The sequence below is a fragment of the Trematomus bernacchii genome, unplaced genomic scaffold (genome assembly GCF_902827165.1).
Source record: "Trematomus bernacchii unplaced genomic scaffold, fTreBer1.1, whole genome shotgun sequence".
Classification (NCBI taxonomy): Eukaryota; Metazoa; Chordata; class Actinopteri; order Perciformes; family Nototheniidae; genus Trematomus; species Trematomus bernacchii.
Window position 1 is genome coordinate 8,044,508 of NW_022987641.1, and position 27,135 is coordinate 8,071,642.

Below are 27,135 nucleotides of genomic sequence, written 5' to 3' on the forward strand. Positions count from 1 at the left end.
CTTTGAGATGTGAAATACTCTCCTGGCTGCCACTTTGAGCTCAGCGAGGCTCACTCTACAGCAGCGCATCCCCTTTGTTTTCAAAGACATGTTAACAGCCAAGGACACAGAGCACTCCTTTCATCACTTCGTCACTTCTCTGAAGCTTCGGGGATATTTATTCTCCTCTTTGTCACGAAACGGGTCACGCTTGATACGTCTCTTATTTTGTTTCCTCGCTCGCCAGCTGCTGAGAAAACATTTTGCCCGCAGTAGGAAGGAGAGCTGTAGCACATGTAAAGCAGCCACACTCCATGGGTTTGGTTGGAGGTTGTAGTGTTTAGTAAAACAGTAATAATATTGTGGCATCAATGACCCAGTGAGAAAGACTGAAGCTGTGTCCCTGTGCCATCCTTCATTAGAAGTGGCTCAGAAACATTACATGTGTTGATTTGGAGCTGAAGTCTTGGGGATGTAGAGACTGCTGTTCAGTGGCTGGTTCGTCTGTGGTAACACTAAGCCGGTTTCATGTAAATGGGATGTACATTTGACCACATTTCTAGGCAAACATTGAGAAAGGGTAATGATTGGAAGTATCAGCCAAGTCAGAAAAAAACACATCATAGACAAAGTGATTGCAACACGGTGAATGCAAAGACCACTGACATTTTTTCGTAGTAATAAATCATTTATTTTGTTTAAAAAATATCGTGTTTGTTAAAATAGTTTTTTTGGTGTCACACCTGGTGATGATCAATCTACTGAGTGCACCCTGCCTTTAAAAAAAGATAGCTCTTCCCACGATTTGCGTTTGTTTAAGGTTTTGGATAGATGTTGGCTATTTAAACGTATCTAGCTAAACCTACCTAGGGAGGCTACCTGTGGCTCAGTGGGATCGTGCGCTGATATTCAGATCAGAGGAGAGCAAGTTTGAGTCCCGCTGCAGTCAGCATTCTTTTGTGTTCCTGGGCAAGACACTCTACCCCAAATGGCTGGGATTGTCCCCAGTATTGAATATATGTAAGTCGCTTTGGATAAAAGCGTCTAGCAAGTGACATGTTATGTAATGTAAGGTAATGCAAACCGTTGCTAAACTGCTCGTTTTCAGAAGATATTCTTACAGACCTCAAGTGTTAAAGAACAATGTAGGAAACCAGTTGGTAATGACATACTTTACCATGTTGCTTTATCTGAAATCTTTACAACTTAAAAAGAGGTTTTGCTTGAATGGACTTGTATATAAATCACCTTACAGTATATGGATTTGTGAAGAGTACCTCAAGGTAAACATGTTGTCATTTATTTATTAAAACTTGTTATAATGATGCGTTATTTGTAGGCAATACAAGCAAGGGAAGCCTGGAACTGCAAACATTAACAGACATTCAAATGTTTACACACATGTTCAAATAAACACACACACACACACACACACACACACACACACACACACACACACACACACACACACACACAGGATGATTAGTGAAGCAGATGCTCTCATTGACTTGCCCATCAGAGCTAGTGAGTCCCCAGTGGTGATAGGATGGTGATAAAGTACACACACACACACACACACACACACACACACACACACACACACACACACACACACACACATATATATATATATATATATATATATATATATATATATATATATATATATATATATATATATATATATATATATCCATTCATTTTGTCTGTGGTTTCTTTTTAATATGGAGAGTTAACAGACAACAGCTGAGTTATGGTTCTTCATTATCTTTCATCTCTTCCACACACATCTTTGTGAATTTGTTTCCTCTGGTTTAACACGTGGCGATTGAAAACAACATAACATTTCTTGCTAAAGATAAAATATATAATAAAATACAATCATTGGTCTTTTTTAATCACCAAAAGTCCTCCTCAATGACGCTAAAAGATCTTGGCTTCTTGAGATGAGATAACCTCCTAAGCTAAAATGGGTTTGTTGCCATGGATACATCATGTTTTATGAATGAAAATAATCACTATGTCCACGATGATTGACAGGTGACCGGCCTGTGTCAGTGAATATAAAACACAGCAATAGAAGAACACATTGAATTTGATTTGGCTGATTTCATTAAGAAATATTTAGGTTTTTCTATAAACCGTGTCAGAATTCAGGCGTTTAAATGAAAGGTACATGATGATTCTTCATGTAGATTGTATCTGCATGTTGAATCTAGAATATTTTATTTCTATATTTCATTTCAGTGAAGTAGGACTCCAACGATACTCGGGTATTTTGATTATCAATTAATCCGCTGATTGTTTTCTCTATGATTTAATTTATAGTTTTTTCTATCAAAACAGTTTAAATGTAATCTAGGACGGTTAAAAATGTGGTTTTCTCCTTGGACGGTGGTGAAAACGTTTGTCCGGAGCCACAGCTGGTGGACCTTTTTCTGATTTATGAATGGTATTTTAAAGCATATTTGGACTAGAACAGCGCCCCCTCCATTAGTTTAATGGTTTAGCCCTAGTTTAAGAATATGACTCAGTGATGTGTTTGCTTAAGGTAATTGATGGATGTTAGCTAACTAAACTGAGCAGGCTAAACTGTTATTGTTGTAACTCAACCGCCAAAGTGCAGAAGACTCTTCTCCTGGGGTCTTTGGCAGTCTTCAAACACCTGTGGTCTCGTGAAACAAGTACATATTGCATTTAGTTTAACAGTGTTCAAATCTGGATCAGTTTTTATCAGATCCGTTGCAGCCCCTTTTTTAGAGATTTGGGTATGGAGGAAAATAGAGAGGGTTGTGTTTTCTGACACTTGGTGAGTTCCCTGGAACACCGGGGACACATATTCATGTATAAAAGACGTACAAAAGTGCATTTTGCATGATAGGTCCCCTTTAAGTAAAGGTGAATTTGATCAGGATGTGAGACGCTTTAAAGGTAACCTATTATGCAAAATCCACTTTTTCATGTCTTTTCTACATAAACATGTGTCCCCTCGGTGTAAAGAGATTCTGAACGTTTCAGGAAAAAAGATTCTCTCTCTTTTTGTCCTGATCCATTTCTATAAAATCCTGTCTGAAAATGAGCTGATCAGATTTTGGCCACTTTATGATGTCATAACGATTTTTTGGCTTGTGTAACCATTAGCCAATCACCAACAAGGTAACCCCCCCCCCCCCCCCCCCCATATCACCTGAATCTTCTCCTAGAGCACCATTGTGTTCTTTTTAACCAAATATCTCTCAGAGGGGCGTGGGGAGGGGCTCCTTATTTCCATCTAATGTAACAGACAGAGAATCAGCACTTTTGAAACAGGGCTGAAACAGAGGGGATTATGGGATGCTGCAATGCACGGTTTGGTATTTCGAGTCCAACACTTCAGAGACATGTTAGTATATATCTGAGACCTATTATATATTGATGAAAAACAGTATAATAGGGGACCTTTAAATGCAAAGTGTAAATGTGGCCTTAGTGACGTAGGAGTAGATCTAACATCTCTTTCACTTTTATTGTCTTGTGGATAAATGCTACTCCAAGAACAGGAATCCTAAAATTAGCGCTGTTAACTCAAGAGCCACTTTTAGCCTGAGGATGTTTAGTGGATACGGTCCTCTAATAGAGGGCCTGTCCTCTTCAGTCTGTCCTCCTGTCAGTCAGCTGTGCGGCACACTGACACTCCAACACCTCCATATCTGCTGTATCACTGCTCCGCCTGCTTGGCTTTAAATATCTGCACTCGGAGAAATTCACTGCCGCGATTAGCTTTGCTGTTCCATCACTTTGGATTTTAAGACTTAATCTTCCTCGCCCCAGAGTCCGCAATGATTTCCCATCTCTTTGTGAATGACTTTGTGCCGTTCGGCATGCAGTAACTCCCACCATCTCTGCTGGAGCCAGATGGTGGAGGCTCACCTTGCAGAGCCCTCTGCTTCCTCTCCCAGTACACTGATGAACGCACTGTTTCCATCTCTGAAACACTCGCAGCACAACAGTTATTTGTTCCTCGATTCTGGATTATATTTTTGAATTTGCCCGAGGCTCTGTTGCATCTCTGTGGTGTGCAGCAACAACCCTTACCTAGCAGATAAAAAGGGTACATTGTAAGCATACTGTAAGCAAACATTTGTTTTTGAATGTTCTATAAAGGTTAATAATGAAGTAAAAAGAGATATTTTACAAATAGAATGAGTGGAGATATTTTAAATCATTTGTAAACAAGAATAAAAGGTAACACCTTATATGGAATAATGGCCAAAATTCCCAAAAATCCAGGTGAGTATAAAAGTTAAATTGACTAACTTTGTGAGTTAAAGGAACACTGAATGTTTTATTTTTACATTTCTTTCAAAATCCCACATGGTAGCAACACTTATAATTGGATACTGAACAAAAAAGCTGCATTAAACATTAAGAAACCAAACATGATTCAGGATACAAACATGACTTTGCAGAAAACCAACAAATTGAGGAATGATATTGATAGAAATATGATGTATTACGGATTATTTGAAACTATTCATTATAAAGACCTGTAGTGTGTTTATATAGGTTGACATCACTATGTAACACTCACACTTCAATTGGCTAGTGCTTCAACACATTGTACGTGATAGGCTAAAGGGCGGGACATCTATAAACAGTTGACCAATCACATCAGAGCCGGCCAGCTAACCAATCAGAGCAGACTGGGCTCTGGTTTCAGACAGAGGGTGAAAAGAGGCGCTGCAGCACAGGCAGTGAGAAAAATAAAGAGCTTTTTGAACATTAAAGCATGGAGACATGTCACAGTAGAGTAGAGGCAGAAAATACAGATATGAACCTGAAATGAGCATAATAGGGCCCCTTTAATAAGTAAATAAGTTGTTTTTAATTGACAATAAAGATTGTAATCAATTGAGGTGTATTTTTATGTCGGGTATGCAGCATGAAACTCATCATCATTCCGTGTTTGTTGACATTCCTGTGTGATATTTCTATCAGTATTTGACCTGTTCTGAGCTCAGGTCTACATGAATGTGGAGTGTGTTCCCGAGGCACTCCTCTCTGAAAGTGTTCCTAACAAACTCCTGCTGTGTGTTTCAGCTGGGGAGGAGGGTCTATAAGGGAATCCCCTTGCAGCTGCGAGGGCAGGTCTGGGGTCTGCTGCTCGATGTCCCCAAAATAAAGGAGGAGAAGAAGGACTTCTACGAGGTACTGAGCCCAGATCTCACCACCTAAACACACCATCCACTTTACAGCCCGGCTCCCCCCCACACACAGTTTATAACATTAATTACAGCACAGGCCTCATAAAGATTCAGAAGCGTGCTCCTTTTATTTGATTTCACCGAGCTGCAGGGTGTGGGTTTGGAAGCGTAATTGTGTGTTTGTGTAATTCTGCAGAGCGTGTTCCTGCACACTGTAAAGAACAGAGACAAACTTTGGATCTCATTAAAAAGTTTGGCACGCAGGATCAATAATATTTTTGCTGTGTGGAAAGGATTGTAATTTGAGGCTGAGGCCACAGCTGTAAACAAAGCAAATATAGTGAGAAACTTAAACTGTGAATGAGGACTTTTCTGTCCATAAAAAAACATTTTATCCTTTTGTATGATATTTGATTAAATCTGTTTGACGCCAAGACAGATTAAATATCAAATATAAGATGGAGACTTGTAATAAACGCCACTTTTTAAACCTTTTACCCCAAAACATTCGAAGGAAACGTGTTAAAGTCATGAACATGTCGGCTGCTACAAAAAAAAAACACATCTTCTTTGACCAAATTAACATAAATCTTCATTGAACTTTCTTCAAACTGGAAAATGTTTATGTTCTGACACGTGATACATTTCATCTGAATTATTCACTGAAATACTTTCTCAAAGTATAAAACATGCTGTTAAGAAGCTGAATTATGTTGTAAATAGAGATACAAACGGCAGAATTTGGGTCAATTTGGGTTGAGATTAGGTAAATGAACTATGCTTTGTATCTGATAAGTTATATTTCACTCTCTCTTTCAAACTTCGCAGGCTCTTATTTCAGTTTTTGAGTAAATATTGTGCCTCTTAGATGTACTCCAGCAGGATGTTTGTCTCCTTGGAGTCACTCTCCTCGTCACTCTCCTCGTCACTGACCTTTTTGTTTCTGTGTTTTCTGTAGAAATTGAAGGCCAGAGCCAGGGGAGTGTCCCCCGACATCCGGCAGATCGACCTGGACGTGAACCGCACCTACAGAGACCACATCATGTTCATGCACCGCTACGATGTCAAGTGGGTATCTGCAGGAACACTGCTGCATTAACACCCTGCCTTTACTCTCCTACGGCTATAACACTGTATTCGAGATTAAGTTACGGTTACACAGTTTCTAAGGCATTTCACTTTTAAAATGAATAACTAATACAAAGTGTCCAAGGACCACGTTGCTGAGAAAAACACAGAAAGAAAAATACTGACATTGTTCTAAGTATTTTTTACTTAATCGGTTGTTTTGTTGCAGTGTTACAAACATTAACTCTGCATTAAACCCTCACTGTACGTAAATCCTAATGGTAGATATTTGCAGCATAGGTAGACTTAAAAAAGTATTGTATTTCAATGTCATTTCTTTGTTGTATTTTGGCCATTTCAGGCTTCGTATTTTAACCAAATTCGGTCAGTACGTTTTTTAAGACCTTGAGGTTCAAAAGCAATTTAACACCTATTGCCTTACGTAAAAATCACCATCCAATATAAAAAGGATATTATGTGTTCTTCACATGATGTGATCAACTTCCTGTTTGTTAAGCGTGTGTTCTCTAGCGCCACAGAGTGGACACCGGAAGTTGTGCAACTTTTGTCTGTTCAGTTTTTCGCATATCTGCACTGCGATCTAGATAGAGATATATCACATGGGTTGGCACTTAGCGTCAGAAATAACTGCTTTAAATGAATGTCACGCAACAGATATACAGTCAGAATAGAAGTATAATAGGTGTGTGCTGGGTGTTTGAATTTTAAATCTGCACTAATTGATTCTTAATATCTGAGCCCTAAAGCTTTCCCATTAATAAGTGACTCTTTTCCATTTGGACTTCTGCTTTGTTACCATGAAACTAAAGCAGGCTCTGATTAATTTCAAACCAATGAGTATCAGTAAACCAGCTTCACTCTATATATGGAAACTACACCTGTTTTAACACCTTTTGTAATGTGCCCTTTTCACTCTGCTGATGTTGAAATAACAAATGCTGCCTTCAGCTCACACTTAATTTTCACCACATTTATAGATTCTACCCCTGACGTGCAGCTTCTCTGTGTGAATGTGTGATAAAACTGTCAGAAGAAGGAACCCAAACTTTGACTTACATTCCTGGAACTAAACGCTGTGTTCTTTGTGGTTTCTTTGTGTTTTTCAGGCAGCAGGCTCTCTTCCACGTCCTCACAGCTTATTCAATGTACAATACGGTGAGTCATTCACACTGTCTTCTCAATACTGGAGGTTACTATGCTTTTACTATTCGCATGTGTACTGGATGTAGGATATACAAGTCGTCTTCTTAGTCTTGTTAACATTTTAGCTTTTGTACGCATTTTCCAGAGTTTCAGATTATTCAACAAGGACAAATATAATTTCCATTAGTCTTAATGCCTCCCAGAAAATGCACACCTTAATTAATAGTGATGTACAGAGGGTGCCACACACAAAAAAGATTTGCCAACATAAACAGGTAAAACCATAAGACTGTCAAAAAGTTCAAATTATTGAGAATTATTGCCTTATGCCAACAGCCCGTTTATTTAAGAATTGAATTCAGTGTATTTGCAAAACAAAGAAGAAAACGGGGTGAAACATTAAATGAAATCAGGACAATGAAAAACCTTAAAGACAGAATGGTCTCATGTGTTATGTGCATACTACTTAGTTATGGATGTATACATTCTGTGTCAGTAAGCAAAATATTAGTATTACTTACTGCCGATATTTATTCCATATGTTATTCCTTCTTATTCCATTCCATTGCAATGTAAATACTGTTTTATTTTACTATATTTTGTATTATTTTTCATATTTCACTAGTTCTCTACCTGTTTTTTAATTCTTGTTTTACTTTTATGTATGCACCACGACACCAAGTCAAATTCCTCGTACGTGTAAACCTACCTGGTAATAAACCTGTCTCTGATTCTGGTGTGGTGTGGTGTGTGTGTGTGTGTGTGTGTGTGTGTGTGTGTGTGTGTGTGTGTGTGTGTGTGTGTGTGTGTGTGTGTGTGTGTGTGTGTGTGTGTGTGTGTGTGTGTGTGTGTGTGTGTGTGTGTGTGTGTGTGTGTGTGTGTGTGTGTGTGTGTGTGTGTGTGTGTGTGTGTGTGTGTGTGTGTGTGTGTGTGTGTGTGTGTGTGTGTGTGTGTGTGTGTGTGTGTGTGTGTGTGTAGGAGGTGGGCTACTGCCAGGGCATGAGTCAGATCACAGCTCTGCTGCTCATCTACATGAACGAAGAGGACGCCTTCTGGGCTCTGGTCAAACTGCTGTCTGGGCCGAAGCACTCCATGCACGGTAACACAGAGGAACTCTTTAAAGGGGGGGGGGGGGGGGGGGAGATATTGTAAATACAAGACTTGCTCAAATAAAGTCATACCCCACAAGTGTTTCCTGCATGTGAAAGACTAAATACATTCGTAACTGAAAACGATTTGCTATAATTGTGATGACATAATATTGTTAGGGATGCACTGTTTCACTTTTTTTTCTGTTTCTATAAACTTCTGATACCTGACTTAAGATATCTGCCAATACGGCCGATAATGTAATCAGAATACTTTATTTACTGGGGAAATCTGGTTTTGGCACACTTGCTTCATTGAGACAAAAATAAGAATATATCCTTTAAACAAAAGAAGTTAATGAAAATGTGAATGTGCAATACAGATTCATAATAAAAAAAGAAAAAATATGTATTTATATTAACATAAAAAGTCCAAATTAAAAAAAGCTATAATCAAATTTAATAAAAATGTTACATAAAAAGTAGAAATGTGCACATTTCACATACATACATACACAATGTAACCCATTTTGTTAGGCTTTACAATGCAAAATAGTTTAAAAATGACAAAATGTGATGTCATCCATTTTGTCCTCAACTTCAGGGTTTTTTATCCCGGGCTTCCCGAAGCTGATGCGTTTCCAGGAGCACCACGACCGCATCCTGAAGAAGATGATGCCCAAACTGAAGAAGCACCTGGTGAGAGCAGATGAATAATAAGTGCTGAATTATCCAACAACTGGTCACAGTACAGGGAGGCTATCCAAATAACTCAGGGATCAAATACAGCTGTTGGATTAAGTTATTATATGAGAAATCTCTTCCTGTATTTACAGTAGAATTACTTGATACACCTGCCTTCAGGGGTAATACTTTGACAAATAATATGTACTGGGTATATCTATTTTTCTAGATATGTACAAGCCATAATTCCATTTTATTTTTGACAAATGTATTTATTGGCATTAGTTTTTTCCAACAAAACACATATACAAATGTTTATTTCCCAAAGAAAGAAAAAGTACAATAATTAAACAAATAATCAGAACGATGCAGACATTATGATTGAAAACCAAGTAAATATACAAATATTAGTAGTAAAGAATCATTAAAAAAAAATTAAAACAACATACATACTCAAGTGTTTTGTAAATTTGTCAACAGTTTTTATTTTTTTCAAAAGACAGATTTTGTATGTGTAAGAAAATTAAATGTATTTTTGTTGTTTTAGTTTGGCTGAAAATATTTCTGATAATGTGCACAGAAATATATTATATTATCGTAGGACAAAGACCTTTATAAACCTGCTAAATGCACTAAAAGTACTTCCTGTTTGTTTGTTTGTGCGGCTGCAGGACACCCAGGAGGTTTTAACCAGTCTCTACACCATGAAGTGGTTCTTCCAGTGCTTCCTGGACAGAGTGAGTACATTACCAACATATGGCATATCAAATGAAATACAACTGCAGACAGATAGGAACATTTCATTGTGAAAACTTTCCACCCAAAGACATATGTAATGTTTGAGTGTGAAGCGATTCCCTGGACCTTACTGGAAGCAGGTCCACTATTTGAAATGAAATTGATAGCAGATTCCGCAATCAGGGGAAGAAAATGACTTCAAAATCACTCTGAATGATACATCAACATGACACTTTTGATCGATAAGCCTGGTGATGTTCCGTATTTCTCTTGTTATCAAAACCCCTGAAACACCAATGAATTGATACTAATAACAAGTCCCCAACAAATGCATTTTCTCCTGGTTAAAAAATGAGTGCTAAAAATAAGTAAGTTGAATGAAAACTTAATTACAGAGGAAAACATTTAAGTACGGTTTACATTTTGTACTATCTTGTCAACAGCCTGTTTTAACTATAAAAATAATGATTGCTAAAAACTACAGTTCCTAGCAGTGGCGGTTCTAGACCAATTTGACTGGGGGGGCCAGGCTGGGGCCAGTTCTTTTCTGAGAGGGGCACAATAAATGCAGGACGAAAAACACAAAGACAGTATGAAGTAATTGCGCATAAGAAAACAATGCAATACAGTTATTGGTATTGTTTCAGTACACACTTCAGATACTTATAGTTACAGTTTTCACGCTCTAATGGGTCTGACTAGAATGACAAATAACGTTAGCTCCGCCTATTCCGTCAGCCAGGAAATTGTTTAATCATAAACATTTCATTTTCAGGGGGGTCCAAAGTCAGTTGGCCCCCCCTAGAGCCGCCCCTGGTTCCTAGCTTTCAAAAAAAGTACTGAGGCGTTTAAAAATGTTTACATTGATTTATCAATTTTTGAAGATGTATATCATAGGAACTAATGAGATAGGGAAGGAAAGAAACTAGTGAAACATTGTTAATTTTGGTTTTCGATTATAACCTCACCTCTTGTTGTGTTTTTTCTGTGCAGACTCCCTTCACCCTCACCCTCAGGATCTGGGACATCTACATTTTGGAGGGAGAGAGGGTGCTGCCCACCATGTCCTACACCATCCTCAAACTGCATAAGAGTGAGCTGGCGGCACAGTGCTAGCATCTGCTGTCCACCACTCAAACACTATAAATGTCTAACTGTGTGTATGTTTTCTACAGAGCACCTGTTGAAGCTGTCCATGGAGGAGCTGGTGGAGTTTCTGCAGGTGACTTTGTCCAAAAATTTCTTCTTCGAGGACGACTTTGTGGTGGATCAGCTGCAGGCGTCCATGACGGAGCTGAGGAAGACAAAGATGGAGCTGCCTGCCCCAGGTACTGCTGCAGCACGAGGGCCAGAGGCAAACAGCTGTAATACCAGAAGGGACATTTATCAAGTCGACTCTGAGTCTGAAACCAGAGAGGCAACTTCAAACTAATACTTTGCTCTTTCAGTATTTTACTACAAGTCTGATCTAAAGTAGTATGCCATTTTTATTTTATTTCATGCGTCACTATAGGCAAGGCAAGTTTATTTATATAGCACCTTTCAACACAAGGCCATTCAAAGTGCTTTGCAAAAATGAAAGACATTAAGAAACATATTATAAAATGGCATTTAAAAACACAGATAATAAAACATGAATAACAAAAGGTTATAAAAGGTTAAGTTTTCTTTGACCTCACTTTCTTTCTACTTTCTTTTTTAACTTATCCTTTAGTTATTTCAAGTGTTTCATGCTAAACGAACCCCCCTTTGGAAAATGTTAATCTGCAACCCATTATTCCAAAAGTTTCAACGGATCCTGGCCATATTTGTTCAGCATATCAAATGAATTTGCTCCCAGACATTCATGTGGCTTGCTAGTTTTGGACTATAGGATATAATCTGAACTCATACAATATACACACTTGCAAATTGTCTTTTTAGTATCCGTAATACTGATAAAGAACAACCTCTTCTTTCAATTCACGATTACGCAAAAAGTAAACATTTGATCAATTTACCTGTATTATTGAAATGTATATTGAATCTTTTTGTGATTTGAAAACTATTTAAAGTCATCACCTTGGGCTTTTTGAAACCACGTTCTAGAATTTTCCTAAATCAGCAATTAGTTAAAATCATTTATAAAATAACAAATAATATTAAAACCATAGGCAAAACATTGTAGTACACAAATAAATAATCAAATTTAAAAATAGCTTCACAAAATCAGCATTCAAAAGCTGCAATTACGATTGGACTAATCAGCTGATCCTTTTTTGATTAATCGAGTGGTTTATAAAATGAAAATAGTAAAAAAAAAAAAAATCAGTGCAAGTTAATATCTTTAAATATCTTGTTTGTCCAACACCAAAATATATTCACTTTAATATGATATTAAACTGAGAAAAAAGGGAATTCTCCATATTTGAAAGTCTGAAAAACACAATTTCCTTCAATTTTTGCATAAGAAAATTACTTTGGGTACACCTGGGTGCAAATAGCATTGTTCACTATAGTTACCTGGGTACAAATAGCATTGTTCACTATAGTTACCCGGGTGCAAATAGCATTGTTCACTATAGTTACCTGGGTGCAAATAGCATTGTTCACTATAGTTACCTGGGTGCAAATAGCATTGTTCACTATAGTTACCTGGGTACAAATAGCATTGTTCACTATAGTTACCTGGGTGCAAATAGCATTGTTCACTATAGTTACCTGGGTACAAATAGCATTGTTCACTATAGTCACCCGGGTGCAAATAGCATTGTTCACTATAGTTACCTGGGTACAAATAGCATTGTTCACTATAGTTACCCGGGTACAAATAGCATTGTTCACTATAGTTACCCGGGTGCAAATAGCATTGTTCACTATAGTTACCCGGGTGCAAATAGCATTGTTCACTATAGTTACCTGGGTACAAATAGCATTGTTCACTAGTCACCCGGGTGCAAATAGCATTGTTCACTATAGTTACCCGGGTGCAAATAGCATTGTTCACTATAGTTACCTGGGTACAAATAGCATTGTTCACTATAGTTACCTGGGTACAAATAGCATTGTTCACTATAGACACCCGGGTGCAAATAGCATTGTTCACTATAGTCACCCGGGTGCAAATAGCATTGTTCACTATAGTCACCCGGGTGCAAATAGCATTGTTCACTATAGTTACCCGGGTGCAAATAGCATTGTTCACTATAGTTACCTGGGTACAAATAGCATTGTTCACTATAGTTACCCGGGTGCAAATAGCATTGTTCACTATAGAGACCCGGGTGCAAATAGCATTGTTCACTATAGTTACCCGGGTGCAAATAGCATTGTTCACTATAGTTACCCGGGTGCAAATAGCATTGTTCACTATAGTTACCCGGGTGCAAATAGCATTGTTCACTATAGTTACCTGGGTACAAATAGCATTGTTCACTATAGTTACCTGGGTACAAATAGCATTGTTCACTATAGTCACCCGGGTGCAAATAGCATTGTTCACTATAGTTACCTGGGTACAAATAGCATTGTTCACTAGTCACCCGGGTGCAAATAGCATTGTTCACTATAGTTACCCGGGTGCAAATAGCATTGTTCACTATAGTTACCCAGGTGCAAATAGCATTTGCCTTATATTCATGTTGATCTATAAGTCGACTGCAGCTCTACAGTCCATACTGAAAACAATGCACCAGTCGAACACTACAATGAAACAAATGCCCCTTTTTGGTATCATGGCTTGTACTTGTGTCTTCCTGCTGTCCTTTAGCTCGTAGCATTAGCATTATTAGCGGTGTGTGTTTTTCTAATCTTGCTCTTCTCAATAATCTGCTTCTCTCCCTCTCCTTTCAAACGATGTTAGCCAACAACAGCAAAAGTGTGGCCGTGAGTGGGGGCCACATCCCCTCCTACAACAGTAACCGGTGGGCTATCCTGACTGGTGTTCCCCTCTCCATGTCTCTGTCCATCTGTCCCTCAGTCAGTCCTGTCTGTCTTCTGTCTGTCCAGCAGCACTCAGGGTTTTCCCTCACAAAATACTGTTTTGTTTTTTTATCCCCCCACATTATAATATTTATAAATAAGTTGCTTCTGTCCTGCAGTGTCTGGCTCTCCTCGTTTCTTTTTTTATTTTTTTTTACCTTTTACTGCCTTTTTTTTATGTCAATAAAGGACTTTCAGGAGACATCATGTGCCCTCTGCTGGTGGCTGACTAATTGATTGTTAGTGCCATTTATTACGTTGAGCTTTTTGAGATATATTTCAATTATGGTTTAAGTATGTTTTTGAAATATATAATTTATAACTGTTAAGCTATTTATATAATCATCTAATGGCACCTTTTTTGTTCACTGCCCTGAGAGGAGTGGTGAGGTTAATCATTTTAAATAGACAAGATTGCTTTTCCAAATGATGAATTTACTGAAATGATCACCTCTCAAAATATATTTTTCGGGTCGTTATGTGACGTTTTCCTGTTATTAGTCGCAGGTCTGTTAGTCCTTGTATAACAGCAGCAGAGACTTCACATTTTGTAAGATGTTTTAGTACTGCAGCTGAAAGAGGAACTTTCTTTTATAGCCCACACAGCTTCAACAGAAGCTTTCTGTTCCTTCCACTGCACGCTGACAAGATAATGAGCCACTTTCCAAACACTGGAGGCTTTTGTTTAACTTCTGTTTAAACAGTGCTACCACATTTGCTGGTGTGCAGGGGGGATGATTTTTTTTACATTTTTGTATCTGAATGGGCTGAACTGTGAGAAATGCCAGTGGTTTTATGGTCTCCTCTTTTCCTAACCACATCACCACAGCAGTATAATTGACTCTGTGTGGATGAATCTTTGATGTAGAGTGGCAGCGTACGGACTCAGTTCAGGACATGTGTTTATATTAAGAATGCAGCTATAGGTTTCAAACATTATTCGGAATTACATGTTCTTGTTAGTCTGCCTTTTTCACAAAAATGTGCAGCATGTCTCAGTTGGACTTGTGAACTTGACTCATAAAAGGTTTTCAGAATTACATCTGCAAGATTTAGAGAAATGATTAAGAGTGGACAGGATGAAGGATTCCTGAAAGAAGTTGACTTCCTGGATCCCTCCTCTCTCAGCTGCTGTTTCCTGACTTCACACTTTGCCTCACAGTCCCAACAACACCATCACTGTGTCTATGTTCCTGTTAACTGTATTTTACTCAAAGCATTCGTATCAATGTCATTTCTTGTAACATGCACTGGATTTGCAATAGTAACTTTGGACAAGTCTAAGTGAAGAAATATTTCTGTGGCTTTAATGCTCATTAGTCTCCGTAACTTGGTTCATAAATCAAGAATTATGTCTGCGTGACCTTTTAAGTCTGGGGCTAGTACTGCAGCTAAGTACAGTTTAATGAAATGAAGTGAAAGTCATCATTTAACGACCACTCAATCGTCACTTCCTTAATGAGCCCTTTCAGCACGATGGGAAATAATTAATTTTGTTTTTTGTCCTTCGCTCTGCCTGTGGAAATTTGATTGTGTTTCTCCTTTATGTTTTACCTCTCTATGGCAGTGGTGTTGCATGAATCCATGTCCCTGTTGTGACTCGCCACACCGTGTGTCAAACCATCATTTGTTTTGTTTCTCGATGGCGCTCTAATTTGTTTCCTTTTTTTTATAAATCTTGCAGGTAAAGAAGATGAGTATCCCAAGAAGCCTTTAGGGCAGCTTCCTCCTGAGGTGGCCCCAGTGGTGGTGAACCCCGTGGCCAACGGGCAAAGCCACACCGACCCTGCGGAGCCCCCCCAGGACCCGAGTCCGCTACCGGTCCGTCAGCAGGACAGTCGGCCCCCCAGCCGCTTACGCCGGAACTCGCTGGAGAAATCCATCCGCCACCACAAGGCTGAAAGAAGAGACGCTCGCTCAAGAGGGTCGGGGGAGATTCCCAATGATCAGCGGAAGCATTCCACTACACCTGAAAGGGGGGCCCCACCGCCCTCAGCCCCCACCCCGACACCCCCGGTGGATCGAGGGAAGCCTCAGAGCCACGCCACCGCCAACCACAACTCCAACGCGGCCTCCAGCTCCCGCAAAGAGATCACCCCCCGCTGGTTCAAACCCTCAGACACAAAGCTGGAGGCGGTGAAAGCGGCAGCCGCGCGGGACGTCCACCAGAGCAGTGGGGCTTCACCGGCCCCCTCCAGCCCAGAGGACAGCGCCCTGGCCCCCCGCCGCCCGAACTCCAAGGGCTTCATCCCCGACACCAACCGCGGCTCCAATGCCTCGCAGTATGACAACGTGCCGGGGCTGCCGGAGCAGGATTTCGAGATCCTGGAGCTTGACAGACCCCCGTCCAGAATGAGGACCCCTCGCAGTGACACCCACTTCAGTGTGTCGTCCCTCCATCAGGGCAGCCCGAGCCTAGCCGGGAGCACGGTGTCCGTCGCCTCCGGGTCGAGAATGGCCAATCACCCTCCTGCGTTCACCAACAACAGTCCCGGGAGGGTGTACCCCGGCAGCCAGTACAGCCCCCCCCCCCCAGCAGCACTCCCCGGGCAGAACTACGACAGAAGTTCCCATCCTCCACCCTGCTTACAGCGTGAGCCTGGAGCCCCGGGGAGAGGACCGACTCTACGCCCCTCCCTCCCGATTCACCCCGCTCTCCAGCGTGGTGTACGGGGATCGAGCGTACGCCACCACCCAGCGCCAGAACCCCTCCCCGGAGAAAACTCTCATGAACAACTGCTACACAACCTACCGCAGGGGGCCGCCGGGGAACCCCCGAACCGTGAGGCCCCCACCAGAGCACTCCCTGCAGCTGGAAACCCAGGAGAGGTCCACCCCGATCTACCTGCAGCAACTCACCTCCACCTCACAGGTGTACACCCCGGTGGACTACAGGTTTGAGGGGCATCAGAGGGGTGAGCAACACTTCCTTCATGAAGGCGGGGGCCATCGGCGGCCTGTAGACGGGGCCCTCCCATGGGCTCCAGATGATGAGCGGCCCCCTCATACCCCAGGTGGTGTGCCCCGCTCACCCAGCTTCGAGCGAGCCCAAATGTCGCCCGTTCAGGAGTTCACTTTCCCCCCCAACCCAGAGCCCCTGCTCCACTACAGGACTCCACTCCAGGAGCCCGTCCTTCGCCAACAGCTGTTCGGAGGGCCGCACTACAGGCACGCACAGGAGGCGTTCGCCCTGCAGGAGTCCATGCTGCTGTGATAGACAAATGGCAAGACACTGTATAAAAAATAAAGAACTGAAGTGTAGTCAGACACTGTGGAAAGACAAGCTTTGCTCTCGACGCGTGACCTTCTGACTGTCGCGCTGCGTTGTAATGTTGCAGCACGCACCAGCCTCTGAAGTTTCTACTGATCACTTTAAAAACTGACTGAAGATTTTATTTTATTTTTGGATGTAAATCATTAACAAGAGGTGACAGTATATATCTTTTAGAGTCTGATATGTACAGTGGATGTTTTTGTTAATATGCTGAGTTGTTATCAGTAGCAGGGAGGAACTCTCCTGAAAAGGCAAAACTGATTTATTTTCCATCTTTATTTTTTTATAGTTACTTCCAGATATGTACAATAGAGATGGATCTACTCTATATGCTCGTGAATGTTATTTTTCAAAAAGAAGTAATAATACCGTGTCCCAAGATATAATTAAAGACCACTGTGCAATTTGATTTCAAATGTGCAGTGGCTCTAATGTAGAAAGTGATGTTAATTTTGTAGTCTTTCCTTCCCCATTAACAGATGTGCAATTCGTTTCTTTTTCAAGCGTGAAGTACAGTTTGTTGGGTATTTCAGTGTACTTTTGGGTTAAATTCCGACCGCAAATACAGAGCTCATTTGTGAGGGCTAATAATATATATATTTAGTTTTATATATTTTGGTTTGCTGGCTTTAAGCCCTCTGATTGGCTATGCAACTATAGGTCACATGTTTGTTTTTTTCATTAATGTTCTATAGTTACCACATCTTGAGCACATGCAGCCAGAGATAGATGTGAAGGCGTTTCAGTTTTATTTGTCTTGTTTTTCTCAACACTGTCATATCACTACTGTTTAGCTGCTGTCAAATGGAGTCATCTGACTGACACACACACACACACACACACACACACACACACACACACACACACACACACACACACACACACACACACACACACACACACACACACACACACACACACACACACACACACACACACACACACACACACACACACACACACACACACACACACATCACAAAGGTGAGAGGCACACATTTCGACATGTAATAAGTCACATTATTATGATTATTCATCTCTGGTTCATTTATTCTCAAACAGTATTGCCCTCACTGTTCATTACATTCCCTAAGTTATCTTTGTATTTGTTAAACAACTAATTGCAAACCATTCTGATACTTTGCTTAATAAAATGAGGTGGGTTAAAATTAATCTTTGGCTCCTTTTTTTTCTCATGATGCCTTTTTCATCTTACAGCAAAACTCTGCCTCCTAGTGGACATAAGGATAGAGGCAAATAGGTTAGTATACTATTACAAAGTAATACTGTAAAGGGTGTCAAAGGAATTAAGGCCTGTGTGAAGTCTCAATATTTTTCAATAGCTTCTTTGTCATGTGACCCAGTATTTCCAATCAATGTAAAAATGTGTTGCAACAAGCGCAGGACAAATCTTTTTTTTTTTTTTAAATGACTTTTAATTATAAATGACTTTTCTGACTTTTTTACGACATAAAGAGCTGGACAATTACTTTTTTAGATTCGTCTTTTTTTCTCATAATTTCGACATACTATGTTCAGAATTGTTGACACACTATACAATGTCCTTTTTCTCATCATTTCGACATACTATGTTCAGAATTGTTGACACACTATACAATGTCCTTTTTCTCATCATTTCGACATACTATGTTCAGAATTGTTGACACACTATACAATGTCCTTTTTCTCATCATTTCGACATACTAAACTATGTCGTTTTTTTCAGATTTTTCCACATACTATGTCCTTTTTTTCAGATTTCCGTTATTTATTTATTTTTTAAGTGTATTCGTTGACGGACAGGGAGCCAGTGCCGGTATTGAAGGACGGGGGTGATGAAATGGTCAAAAGAACTTCAAAGTATTGTATGTAACAAAGATGTCAGTGTAGTATGCCATAAAATATCATAGTATTTCATATGAAACATGGTTATTTAGAGGGGTGTAGTCATAGGCACAGTAGAGTCCAACCTTTAACTGTCCGATCGTAATGCTGTGTTTTTTTCCTTTCCAGATTGGGTAAAAGTTACTCAAATTTATAAGGTATATATTGATTTTACAAAAATACACTGGAGAAAGAGGAGGAATACGAGTAAAAACAACAATGAAGACATTTTCTACTCTTTTTGTATTTATTTAAAAGGTCAGATTTATTGCTGTACATAATGGCAAAGTAAAAAACAACATATGTTCCTCTTTGACAATTACAAGTGGAACATAACTGAACATAAAAAGAAACTGGGGTGTTCTTCATGGCAAGTGGACCTGCCTTTTAATCAAACTGCTTAGCTGTGTGTTTTCCTAAAAAGAAAAAAAGGTGTGGTTGGCAACGTTTTCAAACTGCATCTGCCACTGTTACACTCGTTGCCTCAGCAATATGATGATGTTTTAAACAAGTAAACTGTAGCGTAGAAAATGAAAAAATAAATCTGTGGCTTTTTTTAACAAAATGCTTTAATATTTCGGGGGAGTCCTACGACAGACCTGCTGCAGCAGCGTGTGTAGCACCAAGATGTCGCTCAGTCTCTCCATGTCACCTCCACTTCATCTGTTCTGTACCTATGAAAGGAGAAATGTTAATGGACGGATACAAAAGAATGACAGTCAGTTGGCGGCATTCAGTCAATCAGATCAAAGATCAACAACTTTTCTACATTACAAGAGACACTTCAATTCATTTGACTTGAAATATGATTCACCCTGGAGGACTGAAGGTAATAGTTACATCTATACTGCTGGTGTTTTAGCTGGGAGAGTGTTGATTTTCATTATTTCGCACAAAACAGACAAAAAAAAGACCAGGGTGAATTCTACCTTTGTGTAATCCACGAGTCTTCTAGCTCCGTCACCTGACCGGACCTAAACATCTCCCAGCCAGCTTGAGCAATCATCGCTCCGTTGTCAATGCAGAACCTGTGGTACAAAGTGAACACTGTTATCTGGACCGAACCTGTAATATGATGGTGCGACGGACCGAAATCACAGGCTATTTTAGGAACTATAGGGCTATGTTACATTACTGCTAAATGTTTTTCACGGTGTCTGAAACTACCTGACATCAAACAAGACTTTATTTTAGACAATGTGTTTAATGGATTTCTCAATTTAAGTTAATTATTTGTGTGCAAATAACAGCACCTGAGGGGAAACAAGCAGTGTGTGTGGTTTGTTGTAAATAATATTTAAAATGCAAAAGCAATGGTTCAATTTGATGTATACATCATTTACACCGATATGGGACACAAACACCGCAGGATGGGGTCAGTTAAAGCGTCCTGAGTTTGTGTTCTGTACAATTGTTTTGACCCAGTAATAGTGTATGTTTACAAAGATTAGAGCAATTTAAGTTTTGGTCCAGGGACCTTCCTATTGCTCATTCGTGGGAATCTAAAGTGAATCTATTGTCATTTGAATGTATATGTTTACCGTTCATCTGTGGCAAAAAGCTTGGCATTTCTCTCCTTACACATCACCCCCATCATCTCCTGCAGACGCAGGTTACCTACAGAGGAACCAGGGGGTCACATGATCAAATGTCATAATATAGAATGTCATAGAAGTCATACAAAAAAAGTGTCGTAAAAAAAAGTGTTATAGTATGTCATAACAAATGTCAACAATATCATAGTATAGTTAGTATGTCATGAAAATAATGTCATAAAAAAGTCATAGTGTAGTAGGTAATTAAAAGCAAATGAATGAGATCATAGTATATAATAAAAGTCCTACAAACTCATAGTAATGTAGGTCATATAAATTGAATAAAAATGTCATAATTAAGTATGTCATAAAAATGTCTTAGCTTAGTAAGTCATAAAAAGTAATAAAATAATATTTCATAAGTAAAGTCCTCGGCATTGTATTAAATGTAGAAACATTTCATAAAAACCTCATAGTATGTCGTAAAAAAGTGAAAAAGTCAAAGGGTGGTAAAGTCCTAAAAATGTATAGTATGGCATGTGAAAAATAATTTAATAAAAACATATTTCATTTAATAAATGCTTCATAGTATAGTTTCTGATCAACAGTGTTGAAAAATATCATAAAAAAAGTGATCAAAGTCATAAATCAGTGAAGTAAATCATAGTACTGTATGTCCTGTGAACAGGTCTGGTGCACTTACAGCCAACGCCCCCCACTATCAGGACCTCTCCGGAGCCGCAGTGAGCCATGGCCCTCTCTGTGATCTCCACCAGCATGGAGAACACCGTCTCCTGTGGGGGGGGGGGGGGGGAGACTTTAGTGCTGGGCGACACTATCAAATTGGCTTCTACTCATATGTATAGAGCAAGGGCGTCCAAACTACGGCCTGGGGGGCAAACGTGGCCCCTGTTCCATTTTGAATCGGCCCGCAGCAAATTCTAAAAGTATAATGGAATACGGCCCACACCTGAAACTTGTGCTTGTCTTATATTGTACTTCTTGTACATGTAAACATATATTACTCAGTATTCATGTGTTTATAAGCACACTTTTCAAATAAATTCCATCAAATAAAGTTGAAAATATGTTCAAACAAATCTTAGTTAATACAAAAAAAGCCCAATAATTGAATTGCATAACAAGCTTGAGATATACCCTTCCTATTTCCCCTTATTATAAGCAATGAAACCCTATGGAGAGATGTGATATAGGCTGTTATTTTCTTAAAGCAGGGGTCTCCAACAGGGGGCTCGCGAGCTACCGGTAGCTCGTAGGCCCTCAATAAATACAAACCACATTGGTTTCTCATACAGCATCTCTGTATAGTAGGTGTATTCACTCTCTGTCCTACACGCCTTGTTGGAGCTCCTGCCCCCCCTCCCTATGAGCCCACTGTGCTCTGATTGGTCAGCTCGCCCACTCTGTTCTGATGAGTCCACCACCGTTACATCGGAACATCAGTGTTTATGTGTTACAATGGCGTGCCGTGTTGGCGGGACGTTGCGCAGCTCGCTGCTCCGCTCCCTTTGAGGCTCGAGGAGTGGACAGTGTGAGCTGTATTACTGGTGTCGTTTCCTGGTTGCTGCGTGGGGTCTGCGAGACAGCGAGACACCGCTCACAGCCAGGCTGTGAGTGTGTGGCGAACTGTGAGTGGAGATCCACGGAGCCGCGGCTAAGAAAATATAAGGCTGAGTGAGTGTGTGTGCCGGCGAAACTCCGCGGTTACATCACTATACTCAGGAAGAAAAAAAGGGAAAAAGAGAAATCTCCAACGAGGCGTTCTGGGGCAGCATAGACAGGTCTTTTCTGTGTTAGAGTTTTACTCGCTACAGGGTGTACTTTGAGGGTGTGTGACTTTGCAGACCATTTACATGCATAAAAAGCTACATAACACACAAGGGGACGGGTAATAACCGGAAAAGCATGACATGGGCCCTTTAAAGCATATTCAAGTATCAAGCATAATTTACCTACATTTGATTGATTTTGCTAACTTATAACTTAGCTTATGAGGCAATATACCTCTAGTGAGTGGCCAGGCCCATTGTATGCTTTTCTGTATGTCGCCCTCAGGGAAAAAGGTTTGGACACCCCCGGTATAGAGCTCACTCACTTTGCTACACAGATTCAGTTAGGGCTATATTATTTGATGAACTGATAGAGATACCTGCAGGGAGAAGCACAGGTCCTCTGCTGAACACTGACCCGAGCTGATCATCTTGTGAGCAGCTTCCTAAGACAGAAAAAATAACTGTTAGGATTATGAACCAGAAAATAAATTGACAGTGGAACAACTGGAGCAATGTTGACTGTTGAAAGCCAAAGTTGAAAAAGGGAAGGACATATAAAAAAATGCCTTTCCTTGCTTTGGACAGTAACTTTGAAGTTAGCCATGTTGCTAACAATTCATGAACACAATTTTTTTGTTCACATTAAATTTAACTGGCAGCTAATATGTTATCTCCATTTGTTTGGAAATAAATGTCATGCGTCCTGTGTTGTGCAAAGCTGTGAGGAAAATGGAAGAAATCCGATAGAGGCACCAGTTTGAACGTTTGTCACAAATGTTACACAAGCTTTCACACCAAGTACTTTGCCGTACTTAGTGCCCCGGCACTTATTACCCCAGGGCACTAAGTACCAATCGCGTTCACACCGGAGTACTTTTCCCTGAGGGAAGATTACGCAAATGAGCCGCTGACGTCACTTCGTCTTCTTCTTCTTTGGGTTTACTGGCAGGCCGAAAACAACTTCACGGCGTATACTGCCACCCAAAGTCCCCTGCCGGAAGTCCCCGGTGTTGGGGACTGGCTTCAGTAGAAGCTGCTGGGACTCCCAGCAGCTTCTACTGAAGCCTTCCGAGTAAATCGCCAGAACGCCGAAACCTCCTCATCACTCCACCGCTCCCATGTTTTTTTTTGTGTTGCCATAAGTTATTCTCTCTCCATTGGTGCGCGGGGCTAATGCTAATGCTAATAATGCTAATGCCAGCAAATACAATGGCGGCGTTTTACGGGGCGTGGTTTGCAATTCGCCCAGCCAATAGAAATTGGTACTTTTTTGGTACTTTTTTGGTACTTTTTTGGTACCACCTCTCTAGCAGGCACTGAAAATGGGGGTAAAAGTTCCCGGCACTAAGTACTCTTTTTGGTGTGAACGCGACATCAGGGGTACTAACGGAACTAAACGGGAAAAGTACGGGGTAAAAGTACGGTGTGTACGGTGTGAACGCGCCTATAGTCAAAAGACAGCAGAGAAGAATAAACAATTATTAAGATACAAGCATTTATTGTAGACGAACACTTCCAAGGAAGAGCAAGCCACTCACCTCAATGTAAGAGGTAATCCCAGAAAATGAGACGTCCATTCCTTTTACCGTATATGGTAGCTCCACATACTGACTCCCTCTGACAGCATGGACAAAAAGCAGAGGTAAGTATTTATTATTAGTATACAAACAAACATTAAGCACACAACACTGGAGCTGCTTAGTGGCTCTCTTACTTTTTAGCCATCTGCTCGATGTTGTATCCTGGACTGGGGTCATTGGAAATCTGAGTGGAGAAACAGTTCCAGATTCAGTATTAAAGGGGACCTATTATGCAAAATCCACTTTTTCATGTATTTTATACATCACCATGTGTCCCCTCTGTGGAAAGAGATTCTGAAAGTTTCAGGAAAAAAGATTCTCTCTCTTTTTGTCCTGATCTATTTATATAAAAACCTGTCTGAAAATGAGCTGATCAGATTTTGGCCACTTTATGATGTCATAACGATGTTTTGGCTTGTGTAACCATGAGCCAATAACCAACCAAGGTAACCCCCCTCCCCCATATCACCTGAATCTCCTCCTAGATCACCATTGTGTTCTTTTTAACCAAATATCTCTCAGAGGGGCGTGGGGAGTGGCTCCTTATTTTCATCTAAAGTAACAGACAGAGAATCAGCACTTTTGAAACAGGGCTGAAACAGAGGGGTTTATGGGATGCTACAATGCATGATGTTTGGTATTTCGAGCCAAACACTTCAGAGACATGTTTTGTATATGTATATATGACCTATAATATATTGATGAAAAACAGTATAATAGGGGACCTTTAACACACACTTATCACAGGCAGCAATAGGCCATTTATTATTCTATTGAAAGTCATAATGGTACACACCTTTATAACTCTAGCAAACCTGTCCAGGCAGTTGCCAACTGCGATGTCGATGGTCTCCCCAAAGATTCTGTATCGCCGCTCAGAGTATGCAATAACCTGCACAGGAACAAATGATATTTATACCTAATGAACTTAAAACTGCGTATGTTATAACTCACTCTTTATACACAGAAACCGACCTGTGTGTTTCCTCCACTGACGTAAAGCACGGTAGGGTTGTCGGCTTGTGTGATGAGTCGGCCCATCTCAATGTGTCCAATGCAGTGGTTCACACCGAGCAGCGGCTTCCCCCACAGCTGGGCAACTGTACGAGCCACCAGAGCCACCGTCACCAAGGGAGAGCCCATACCAGGACCTGATGAAGCGAGAAACGACAGAAAATTCAAGATTCAATTGAATTTAATGTCACATGCACATCAGCTTCAGTGTAGAAATGGCAATGAAAATCTTATGAGCCGAGCTCCTCCAACAATGCAACATAGTTATATAATAAAATACGAATAGAAAATAGTGCAAGAAGTCTATATACACGTAAATAGAATATGATAATAACTACATTTACATTCTGTTCTTGTATATATCATATTCTATTTACGTGTTCTTGCACTATTTTTTATATTATATAACTATGTTGCATTGTTGGAGGAAAAAAAGAGGTGTTTGTGACGTTGGAGTGTTGATTTTACATTCTGGTTTGAGAGAAAACATCTTATCGTCTGTCAGTTTGGTGTCGCCTTGTGGGAATATAATAATACTTTTTTATAGATAATAAAATAAATACTATGTTGCACCAGTCTGAGTAACATTTCCACTTGCTTTTTTTCCCAGACAATATTTGTGGGTGAGAGTAGCACATAGCATAGCAATGGGTTTTCTATTGTGATATCATTCAATATCTGAAAAATAATATACATCAAGCTATTGTGCGTTCTCTTGTAATGTCACTGGCATGGATTTTTTTTAATCAAAACCAGTATGGAGCCTGATGAATCAAAACTTTGAGACTAATGAAATCATGTTATCATTGTTCTGACAAACATGTGACACGTTCATATCTGATTCTCCCACAAGGTGAACACCCAGCATGTTATGTTACCTTTGGTGAACGCCACACAGTCGATGTCTGCAGGCTTCAGCCCTGCTTGCTCCAGCGCCTCCTTCAGGACCGTCAGAATGACAGCACGGTGGTGCCTGGCGGTGTCACTCGGCAAGAAACCTGATGGGTAAAAAACCAGGTTTTTAACTTCACATGCAAGATTGTTAGACTTTTACATATCACCGGTAAAGTGAAGGGGACAACTTGCCTTGACCAGGGGGGGTAATGTAGGTCCGTCTCGGGTTGGACAGCACTTCACCATCCCTGATGATTCCAATGCCAATCTTATTGGCACTTCCCTCAAATCCAATTACTATAGTCATGGCGGCTGAAAGACATTTACAGGAAATAGAATAGCAATGAGTAGAGGTGACTAATGCAGTGTGTCTTTATATGGAAGTGAGTAATAGATTGCATTACTTAATCTCTCTTAAAACCCCATTCTTTCCAAGAAAATAGAATCATGAAAATTAGGTGATGGAGAAATAACAGATACTCAGCCTGCAAGCTTGATGGTTGTAAATAAAACGTTCGACCCTCATTTCTAATTTCAAAAAGGGAAACAGCAGGGAAGTAAAAGGACAGGCTGCAAGAGAGCATGAAATCAATGAAAACAAATAATGCTTTGTTTTTCATGACAGTTTGGAACCCAGGCATTGTCCAATATGCTCCATGCCCAGTGGAGTGTTCTCAGGGCATTTACCTTAATTTAGCAAGGTTTGCATGTGATTAAACTGGGGTACTTTAAAGAGTGAAACACTTAAATATCTAACAACATCAGCCTCATGGCAGATGCTTCACCTACAAAATGCCTCATTATACGTAACATACATAAATACTTTCCACATGAAGCTAACCCTAAACCACAATAAGGCTACCTGTGTGCAGCACATGAAGCTAGTAGTGCTAGTAGTGTATAATTGAAGTACCGTGAAGCTAGTTGTGCTAGCTTCACGGTACTTCAATTCTACATTGAATATTAAATTAGACATACCTATCTTATTGCTCTTCTTCGGTGGTTCACATTTATTCAACTTGTTCCTACTTTTGTAATAATAACTCTTCTACCTCCTGGATGTATTATAAGAACTTCTGTTCAGTACTCATCTGGAGGGTCCCAAACATTGGAAGCTGTAGAGATGGCCTGACCAAAAAACTGTGTCCGAATAATGTTTTACCTCAGCAGCATCTTAGAATTATGTTATATGTAATAAAGCAGTCATAATTGTGTAGTTTTGTCAATTCAAAAATAAAATACAGTGGAAAAAAATGTGTTTTGTCATTTATAATCAGGCACAATGAGCAAAGACAGC

General features: G+C 40.1%; 2 protein-coding genes across 3 annotated transcripts in view; one reads left to right on the forward strand and one right to left on the reverse strand.

Annotated features, from left to right (window-relative positions):
• Positions 1-18,026, forward strand: part of usp6nl (USP6 N-terminal like) — a 44,093-nt gene extending 26,067 nt beyond the window's left edge. The window contains 10 exon segments of the mRNA XM_034133380.1: positions 5,059-5,166; positions 6,121-6,230; positions 7,358-7,406; positions 8,373-8,493; positions 9,087-9,181; positions 9,838-9,903; positions 10,898-10,997; positions 11,080-11,232; positions 15,549-16,387; positions 16,389-18,026. Of these exon segments, the coding sequence (XP_033989271.1) occupies positions 5,059-5,166; positions 6,121-6,230; positions 7,358-7,406; positions 8,373-8,493; positions 9,087-9,181; positions 9,838-9,903; positions 10,898-10,997; positions 11,080-11,232; positions 15,549-16,387; positions 16,389-17,078 (2,331 nt within the window). The 3' untranslated portion in view covers positions 17,079-18,026.
• Positions 18,027-19,250: 1,224 nt separating this feature from the next.
• Positions 19,251-26,952, reverse strand: osgep (O-sialoglycoprotein endopeptidase). 2 transcript variants are annotated; one of them, XM_034133381.1, is made up of 13 exons: positions 26,817-26,952; positions 26,031-26,150; positions 25,823-25,942; positions 24,906-25,081; positions 24,727-24,822; positions 24,065-24,114; positions 23,889-23,967; positions 22,728-22,793; positions 21,261-21,351; positions 20,564-20,639; positions 19,952-20,050; positions 19,622-19,696; positions 19,251-19,438 (listed from the first exon to the last, which is right to left on the reverse strand). In XM_034133381.1, exons 2-12 carry the CDS (start codon positions 26,143-26,145, stop codon positions 19,657-19,659), a joined length of 1,008 nt encoding a protein of 335 aa, XP_033989272.1. In that variant the 5' UTR covers positions 26,146-26,150; positions 26,817-26,952; the 3' UTR covers positions 19,251-19,438; positions 19,622-19,656. The 2 variants fall into 2 exon arrangements, with proteins under 2 accessions (XP_033989272.1, XP_033989274.1); XM_034133383.1 differs by lacking the exon at positions 19,251-19,438 and having other exon boundaries at positions 19,575-19,696.
• Positions 26,953-27,135: the final 183 nt, after the last annotated feature.

What these genes read in the sequence shown, in the direction of transcription:
- osgep (XM_034133381.1), bottom strand. Translation starts at nt 26,145, where the DNA reads ATGACTATAGTAATTGGATTTGAGGGAAGTGCCAATAAGATTGGCATT. An exon ending in CATTACCCCCCCTGGTCAAG is followed by an intron (nt 25,943 to 26,030) that starts GCAAGTTGTCCC and finishes TTTACCCATCAG; the next exon opens with GTTTCTTGCCGAGTGACACC. An exon ending in GGATTACCTCTTACATTGAG is followed by an intron (nt 22,794 to 23,888) that starts GTGAGTGGCTTG and finishes TTTCTGTCTTAG; the next exon opens with GAAGCTGCTCACAAGATGAT.